This window comes from Salvelinus alpinus, chromosome 11 (assembly GCF_045679555.1).
Source record: "Salvelinus alpinus chromosome 11, SLU_Salpinus.1, whole genome shotgun sequence".
NCBI lineage: Eukaryota > Metazoa > Chordata > Actinopteri > Salmoniformes > Salmonidae > Salvelinus > Salvelinus alpinus.
This window is the reverse complement of record NC_092096.1, coordinates 59063628-59073817: the sequence shown is the minus strand read 5'-3', so window position 1 is coordinate 59073817 and position 10190 is coordinate 59063628. Positions and strand designations below refer to the sequence as shown.

At 39.1% G+C, this 10190-nt stretch overlaps 1 protein-coding gene across 6 annotated transcripts in view; it reads right to left on the bottom strand.

Moving 5' to 3' along the window:
- Window positions 1-276: 276 nt before the first annotated feature.
- Window positions 277-10190, bottom strand: part of LOC139534563 (nuclear factor 1 B-type-like) — a 98958-nt gene continuing 89044 nt past the window's right edge. For all 6 annotated transcript variants that reach the window (XM_071333789.1, XM_071333787.1, XM_071333790.1 and 3 more), the window contains one exon: window positions 277-6976. In XM_071333789.1, coding sequence (XP_071189890.1) covers window positions 6841-6976 — 136 coding nt within the window. In that variant the 3' untranslated portion in view covers window positions 277-6840. The remainder of the gene's footprint in view (window positions 6977-10190) is intronic.

The window sequence follows — 10190 nt, the reverse complement described above, 5'->3', positions numbered from 1 at the left end:
CAATTAGCTTGAAATATAACCCTATAATACAACATCCCCATACCCACCTTCCTCCTCACTTTCTCCCAACCTGTTTAATAAAAGGATAATACCTACAACCATAGTTGATGCTCTAGGCATGTTATTTTACTAATTGGGATTAATGTCTCAACAACATAACAGTTATCACACTTTGAGCTTAAGTATTTATTGACTTAGACCAAAGTAACTATTTCAAAAGAAAATGGACAGTTGCCTAAGAATTTTAACAGACACAAAGAAGATGTAATACAACAGTCATTTTTGTAGCATAGCTCATTTTATTGTTTAAACAGTTTTGCATAGGAAATATATCCACTTCCAGTAATTGACTGCAGTAAAAACATCTGCTAGCAGTATAGGTTGGATATAACAGTAACAATCACCAAAAATGTTGAGCCTTATTTACACTGATTTTAATCTTGTGGCAATTTTAGCCCCTGCACCAAATGTAACCATCTCAAAGGCATTGCCTACTGCTTTAATGTTCTAAAATCAATAACAAAAAAAAGAAGGGATATCAAGGCCTTCGCTATACAGTTCACGACGCATACCTGTGGTTCCTAAACTGTCAAATATAAAGACATAAACAAAAAGGTTTCAAAAGTCCCCTAAAACCTACATTCAATACATACATAGACCTTTGCACACACCTGCTGTGTAACTACAAGTCACTACTGGAGACTGTTACGTATTGTTTAGTTGGTGGTGTTGTAGTAGTTGTGTTTTTTAATTCACCTTGAAGTGATTCGCCATAGTAATAATGTGTGTGCAGAGGGAGTAAAAGTGCCACAAGACCCATAAGAAGTCAACCATTCTGAGAAGTTGGCAAGCATTTTCAAATGTCATTAGTTAACATAATGTAGCAATTGACAATCCAAAGAAACACACTGTCCGAACGACGTGTACACATAGCTTTTTCCCCTCACAGAGCAAGCATGAGATGGGCGTACCCAGCTGACCTTCAAGTGAACGAAGCACAAAAAACCCTCTTGCAAAGACACATCTCAACCAAAAACAAACCAACAAACAAAACTAAAAATTCTAAAAGATTTGAGAGAACACGCCAAGGCGCCCCACACATATCGCTTAGTTTTAAGTTGTTTCACTTTTTTTTGTCATATCACATTTATTGACGATGGACACTCCACTGAGACGGTGAGCTTGAACAGGCACTGAATTATTCATATATTTAGTTAAGTGATTAGTAATACAGAAAATGCTGGTTTTTATGTTTCCTGCTTACAACAACAACCTGATGTTAATAATCAATACATGGAACACATCTATTGCTCACGTAAAAACACACCTCCTGAAAGCACTTTTGTCCATCCATCTGTCCTCTTAATCCCTAGAGCACTGAACATGAAGTAAGTACAACTACACAGATATTGCATGATTGCCACTGGTCTTTCTTGCATAAGGTACTAATTGAACGGTTGACCATGGATAGCCTACAACAATCATGACTGAATATTGAATAATACTCATCTCTGTCATGCCTTTCTCATCTGTGGGCCTATATGTCATTCTGTGAAAACGGTTTAACCCTTGTATATGATGTCCATAGATGATCAAATCAAATTAGCCCTTTGAAAGTAAACATTATGCAATGTACGCAACACAAAACCTGCCTATACCTGACTACTTATTAAATATCTACCATGAGTGGGACACTGATATAAAAGGTATTTTCATCCATATCGGGTGAACTGTTAAGAAATTACAGGACTTTTTGTACATAGTCCCCCCATTTTAGGGGACCAAAAGTACTGGGACAAATTCACTTATGTGTATTAAAGTAGTACAAACTTAAGTATTTAGTGCCATATTCATGGTAAATAATGTATTGTGTAATTTTGTTGTCACTTTTATTGTAAATAATAATAGAATATGTCTCTAAACACTTTACAGCATCGTGAATGAGTTGTGAATAATGATGAGTGAGAAAGTTACAGACGCACAAATATCATACCCCCCCCAAAATGCTGACCTCCCCTGTTATTGTAATGGTGAGAGGTTAGCATTTCTTGGGGGTATGATATTTGTGCGTCTGTAACTTTCTCACTCATCATTATTCACGATTCATTCAGGATTATCGGTAATCGCGGTAGCATCCACATTAATGTAGTCTTTAGAAATATATTCTCTTCTTATTTTCAATAAAAGTGACACAATACATTATTTATCATTCATTTCTATGGGGCACAGAATAATCTGAAACACAAACAAAACAAACAGAAAATTCATCCAACAAGTTCGTAGAGTCACAAACTTGATTGCATGTTATGAACATGGAACCAAATACTTAACTCTTTACTACGCTAATACACATAAGTGAATTTCTCCCAATACTTTTGTTCCCCTAAAATTGGGAGACTATGTACAAAAAGTGGTGTAATTTCTAAACGGTTCACCCAATATGAATGAAAATACCCTCAAATTAAAGCTGACAGTCTGTACTTAAACTTCATAGTCATTGTACCATTTAAAAGTTTTGCAGTACAGAGCCAAAAGAACAAAAATGTGTCACTGTCCTAATACTTTTGGAGCTCACTGTAGATGAAATTATGAAAAGTGCAAAAATCTGTGATGCCTGGGGGGCCACAAAGGACTTACTTCACCCAATCCTCACAGCGGAACTACTTGCTTGATGTTGCATACACATGCCTGTTCCAAATCCAAACCCATAATGGACACTTCAAAACTTTGTCAAATGCTAGTGCCAAATTCCTCGTGGATTGTTGAATCATCCTGTAATTATGATTTTTCTAAAGGAGGACTTTCGTGGGATCGACATAACACACTTGATATTAACACAGTAGAACAATCTTTGATGACACTTCAAATGTTACCCTGGTATTCACTGGTGGTAGGCTCAAACCAGGTGCCTTTATTGTGAACTGACATGGATAGATATCCCCTACGGTAGAACCCAATCAACCCCCCCCCCCCCCCCCCCCCCGCTCTCTCTCTGACATGGATTCACAACCACATGATCACATCACACATTCTACTATGGCCGCACTAACAAAAACAAGAATTTCAAATATTACTGAAATGTTTCCAAAATGGAAAGTTTATTTATTTTAATTTTATGGTTCTGTATAGGATACTTTACCTTAATACAGGAATATTAAAAAGTTATAAAATCCTTTAATTTTGGATTATTTGGGGAGAGCTGGAGAGTAAATCAAGCCCAGACTTGTTTTTTTCCCCTCCTAAAATGTAATTGACTTATATAATACCCAAGATGTTTGAAAACAATTACAAACAAGGGTGTCAAAGAAAAAGCGTGAAAAAGATTACAGTGTACAAACTCCTGTCTATAAGGCAGGTTTCTCTATAGAAAGACCCTCATCTTCGCTCGATGTGTCGTGTCACCCTCTCTATCCCTCGTGCATTCTCTCTTACAAGCATGCACACACACACGCGCACACACATACTCACAAACACACATTACTCGCAAGCTGCCAAAAGCAGATTTTAACCCCAAAGAACTACTGCTATCGACGCCACCATGGCATTCACCTTTAAATACACCCAGTCTTCTACCCAAAATATCAACATCAAGTCTGACACGTTTCTATCACACGTGACTAAGGGAAAATGCCCTTCAGTGGGGTCTCCAATGGCCAGAGGCTGCAAAGCACTTGTTTGTTTTTTTCACACACAAAAAGCAGAACAGTGCACATAGAACGGGGTGGTTTTTGTTTTGTTTTTTCTTCCCAAAATCAGAATAAGTATCTTGGTGAAGGAGGAGAGAATAAGCTTGACTTGAGTTTAGGAGGTTTTATACACTTTCTGGCCTCTCAAAGAGTGTTGCGTATACAGTACAGTACCTTTCTTCGAATTAAGCAGGTAAGAATGTTAACAATTGCTGGGATAGACTGCAACAGGTAACGTCATTGTGGATCGTGTCTATTTGAGTTCTACAAGTAGTTTTTTGTATTACAAAGTGGGAGAGTTGTGATTGGAATTTGTAATGCCCTGTAACGCCTGAGATTTAGTTTTTGTTCACATATGTAATATATTTTTTTGTTTGTTATAGATTTGACGTAACACACTTGGGGAAGACGATAACCTATGTGCTACTGTATGCAAGTTCTCTATTGTTGTTCTTCTCCGGGCCCTACACAGTACAACGAAAATAGTAGATGTCCTTCCTCTGTAGTCCACAGCTTATTACATTATAAAATCAAGGCTCCCTATAGCGATAACAGGTAGAGATGTCCCCGGGGTGTATACAGATATAGTGCATATATGTTGACTAATACTTTCTTTAGACTGATTTGACCGGTTTCACGCACATTTTGTCGGTTTGTTGATTGTACCGCATGTGTAACAGGTCACTTTATATATACTGTATTTTTAAGGCATCTACTTGGGAATTGCATATAGTGACTGATAATAGAATGGCACCGTGTTATGTTAAGGGTTAATGCTTATATAGCTTCCTGCTATTTTTTTTTACAATTGCAGTATGATTTCAGTTTGCAATTGTTGGTCTGATTAAGGTTAGCGTGTTCCTCTCTTGAATTTTAGATTTTTTTTTGTGATGGTCCCACAAGTCAAGCCGTCTCTCCTGTGAAAATGAGCTTAGTCAATGTCACATGCTAGCACCCCAGGTGGGAAATTGAATGCAAAGAGTCAAGTTTGTCACAGTAGACAGATCCGTGACTTTGCAGCCATACGAGACCAGCGGGTGCATTCTTTACAGACGAACAGTAAGCTTCGAAAAATGGCCCCCTCCCTCCCCCAAGAAATAAAAACAAATTGAAACATGTCTCTCCATCTGTCAATACACTACAATAAGACCGTGTCATTCACTGCATAGAAAGCAGTCCCTACTTTGGTCAATTAAAAAAGGAAAACAACAACAACAACGATATCAACAAAATAAATGCATTACAATATTGTCTATCTCCAAACTAGCCTCTAATAATTGGCGTATCTATAAGCACTACCTACATAGGCAAAACTTGGTATTGCATAATTTTCATAAATCTGAATTCTTCTCTCCTCAATAGTAACTGGAAGATGAAAAACGAAAAACAAAATGATAAAAATGATAAAACAAAAATGAAAAGGTTATTCGAAAACCACCGAAAACACTGAAAAATAATGCTGGTGATTATAGACTTTAGAACGGCAACTATACTTGATATGCACCGTAACTGTGAGATAAAGTAGTAAATGAAAGTAAAAAATCAACAATGTCACAATTTTCATTCAGAGTAAAAAAAAAAAAAAAAGTATTATCATAAATTGTTTAGTTTCTTTTCTATAATGGTAATAAGTGCCGCAAAAAAACAAGTGTAGTGATATCTTTATATTCAAAGGCAAGGCACGTATGTGGACTATATGTCATCGTGCAAATGAAGAGTATTGGAGAGATTTGTCATATAAATATATCTGGACTTGGAGAGAAGTGAAGTCAGTAAACCTGCCTTGCACAATTCTAGATTTCAGGGAATGCCACCACTGTATCTGGGATTTTTAGTGTTCAAGTGGCAAAATGTGCAACCCACTGCAACCTTGCAGGTTCGAGGTTGCACAAAAAGTGTAGATTTTGATACATACACATGCATTTTAGTGAATGACTTCAACAGCCTGCATTCGTTTTTTTTCTTCTCCGTCAAGTCATATTGTAAACACAAGCTTCATAAGCTAATGGCCAAATGAATATGTTCTTGATTTCGAATGGCATTTTATACACTATGTGTGTTTCATTTTTTTACTGTTTGTTATCTTTTCCACAATAAATAAAAAGCTCCCCATGAGACTGAGTAGGGCTCAATAGAAGTGCTGGCTTGTTCATGTTCAGTTCTGCACAGGTAGCTTAATGCACACCTTCAAACACATCTCTGCATTTCAGGCTTAGTATTCTTTTCTTTCCATATTGAGACACAAAGCAATGCGACTGAAATCAACTCAAATGTTTTTTTAAACATTTCACGTTTACGTATTTAAACCCCCCAAAAACGTATATTTATCCCCCTTCCTTTAGAGTCTTAGGGCTGACAGACTGATAGCTTCCCTTCAAAAATTCAATTGCACTTGCCTCTTTCGAGTTTTCAAGATTATTTTTTTTAAATCTTAAAAAAAAAAACTTTTTCTAAAGGAGATACGAATTCTTTCAAAAAAGGGGTCAAATCTCTAACCTAAAAATAGTGTTTTAGTCTTCTTTTTTTTTTACCATAGTAAGAGTTAGGAGTACTCTTAGGAGTATAACTAACTTTTAAGTAGATAGCAGTACAGAATCAACAGGATAATGAGTAAAAAAAAAAAATATCACAGTAAACTGAAATCTAAGGGAAAAAACACTCTGAATTCACAATTTGTTCCTATGGTTACACAGTGAATAGTTTGACATAGAAGGGGTAAAGGTCAAAGTTGAATAACTTACAGTCGGGTACGTCTACTACCAGCCAGTCTTTGTGTGTTTCAGACCACTTCCCCTGTTCGTAAACCAAGGTTAGAAACTCCCAACATCAAAATGAAGAAGAACACCACTATTAGACTAAGAGTTGTCATGCAAAACATTAAGGCATCTTAAGTTTTTTTGTACAGGATACATCACAGTATTTTGAATAGAAAGGCTCTTTTCACACAATGACTGACTGGCATGGCGAAGGGTTAGCTAGAGTGGACCGGATCAGTTTTGCTCCAAACCTACTCGAGTCTTCTTGGCCAATGTCCCGAAGGAGGAGGGGTTTGGGGGGGAGGGGGGAGGGGGGGAGGGGGTAAGCACCATTGTTTTAAGTGCTGCTTGCTGGTTAGTTCCCCCGTAGCCGACACTTCTTGCCCCTTGAGCGGTCTTCAGTTCTCTGCCTCTGTGTGGAGGAGGGGGGGTTCACCAATGATGTTTATGCTGTAGTTCTGGTGGACATTTGTTGGCAGAATCTGAGTCCCGTTCGTGACTTGGAATGGAACTAAGCTCGCCCAGGTACCAGGACTGTGGAAACACAACAGAGAGCGAAGGAGAGAACGGAAGAGGGTTTTGAGTCACCTGCATTGAGCAATGGAAGCGTTTGGACACTTTGGAAAGCATGAGTAGAGATAAGATAACAGCAGAACAATCCGATTTTCTACACACACAATCATGAAATACTCTGCAGCATTACATTACACTGTAACACGACATCACTATACAATGAACAGTTAACATTTTAGAGGGATAGTCAGCTGAGAAAAATAGTCAGCTGAGGACGAAATACAAAAGGATTTATTCATAATGTCAAACCTACAGTAAATTAACCAATTATTTTGTTAGGCAGAAAACACAATTCTGTGTATATAGCATTTATGTCTTGTTAGGATGTGTAATTATTATGCAGCGTCAATCAAATGTCTACGAATCCATCAATCAAATTCTATGGCAGTGTTTTATGAAAAAAATACAAATTAACGGCACCCAGAATAGTTTCATCCCTCTCAACCAATCATGTTGCTTTATCCAGGAAGAGTTTGATGTAAAGGTCTTATGTCTAGTCTAATCAGTCTATGGCTCGAAGGGGGACACAGTCAAACAAAGCGCTTCCAGTGTATTCCACCGATTCCTCTGAGGAGGATGTCAAGCGAGGATCACACCTAATCCCATATTGACAGACCCTCTCCATGTTGATCAATGGTGCTACGGAAGGGGTTGGGGTCTTTACAAATCCTCCCCATCCCCATTCAACGCACGCTAATGCAACACAACACAGCGATTGTTCACCGGAGGCGCAAACCGAAAGTGCAGCCTGCTTGCGAAACACAAACAATGTGTTGTTGTTCTCAAGGGGCTCAATGATACGTACATGTCGAATAATGAATGAATTACCCCCCCCCCAACTGCTGCTAGGTCTGAAATACCTGTCTCGTCTTGCACAATTGCTGCATTATAGGCCAACACTATATACAGGGCCTGATATATAGAATCTTATTATTCGGGGGGGGGGGGTATGTTTGAAAGGTTGTGTAGGTTAACTAAGTCCCGTCACTGCCCCATGCAGGTGTAAGGCTTCCTCAATAAATAATAAATATGGAGAAGAGAGTAGATTCCTGTTGTCAGTGGGATAGGAAGACTACCTAACGAGGGAAAAGGAGAGGAGTGGGGACCGGATATGGTGGAACACAGACTTCATTTTCCCTGAGGCTGTCCCACCTGACAGGACTGGGTCTGTGTCCATGAATGGTGTCTAATGATCTGGTCTGCATTTTATACAAAACCCTGGGAAACCCTCAGCTAAAAACAACGGGAACCACATATTCAATACGTTGCTAAGAGGATCATAGAAAATATAACAAGAGAGAGAAAGGTAGAGATAAAGAAATAACATTTGACAACTAAATTTGATAAAGAGGAAAACATTGGAATCTTGTACAGTCAGTTCCAGTCCTATAAAGGGTTAAAACACCAGAGATGATCTACACAAACTATTTGGGCAGGGCTTTTCTCTCCTCCTCCATCCTTCTTTCTCCTTGACTCCACCTCCCTTCATCATTCTCACTCCTCCTACCAGCCCCCTTACCCTCTCTCTCTCCCTCCCTCTCTTTCTTCTCCCTCCTGTATTTGCCTAACTCTCTCTGTCTCCCTCTCTCGCTGGCATGCCAAAAATCATCTGACAGGAAATGAGAGATTACGTTTTTCCTACCTTGCTGAACAAAGAGAGCTCAGAGCAGGCTAGTTCCCTGCAGAATTCTGTCCTTCCCTCGTCTCTCTAACACACACACACACACACACACACACACACACACACACACACACACACACACACACACACACACACACACACACACACACACACACACACACACACACACACCCTCTCTCTCTCTCCCACTCTGTGTCCTACTCTAAAGGCCTTCTCAGGTGAGGACAGCATAGACACAGTAAAGGTAAACAGTGTTCACTATGTAGTCCATCACACTGTCAATCTCATATTACCACATATAGAATTTCGCCAAATTATTCATGGTTTACAAAAAAAGATGATGTCTTTGCTTGAGTTAGGGATTTCATTAATTTAGCCTTTACACTGAAGTGCAAGGCTGTATCTCAAATGGTACCGTATTCCCTATTTATTTGACTACTTTGGACAAAGGCCTAAAGTGCACTATATATGGACGCAGCCCAAGTTCACTTCACCTACACAGGCCCGCAGGTGGCTTCAGACGAGGGCACTCACTAACACTAATGAGAGAAACAACTTCCCTCATGGATTCCTGCTGCGTAATCTATCCCCATGGCCTCCTCTAGCCCCATCTTAGAGCTCCACGGACCCAAATCACACTAATTCTCCTCCTCACAAGCGGAGCTCCAGCGTCCAGCGGGCTTCTTTCAAGGATTAAGCCAACCAAATTAGATTATCTAATGGCATCTTAATGGATTGCTGACCCATTTCCTGCCGAATGGCAACATGCAAGTCTGGGAGTGTTTGAATTTGGGTCCTAGTGTGCAGTGGATAATACAAACACACATCATCTTAATGAAATGTCATTTAAACAGCGGATTCAACTTCTCAATCCTCTGAGCAAACCTTTGCTAGTGAAATGATGGAATGCTTAATCTATCTCTGAGATTCAGATTACTCAACGCGTGCAGAGAAAGACAAGTGTAAGCAAGAGAAAATCAACCAACACAATCTCAATACACAATGTCTCAGTACAGTCCATGAGCGATGCACCAGGTTATTCAGATTGTCAATACTTTGCTGATAAGAATACGGAATTCCTTATCTACCCCCGAGATTCAGATTACCAAGACATCACTCAGTCTGAGGAGTAAGCAATGTGTGGTTAGTTTGAAAGTTACAGATAAAATGCAGATTAGATGAAAGATAGCATCAACTATCATTTCAGGGTCAGGGACAATATAATGCCAAGGTTCCTACTATCAACTAAAGTGTTCTACAGTTGCAGTTAGCAATCTACACTGGCACTCTTCAGGAACGTTTGAATTCAGTTCCTATCGTACAGATACTCAAGCTCACCCAGCTAGTTATGCTTTTGTTTCTGGAAAATCTACAGAAGACAATAAACTTGTCTGAGCTGTCCTCTCTTGCAGTCTTTATCTTTCAAGAGGCAGCACTGATGATTTCATGAACTATCTTACTGAAAATATGGAAACCATCAAAAAACACACCTCAATTGCACTCAGAAACCCGGTTATAGGAGACTCATGAGTT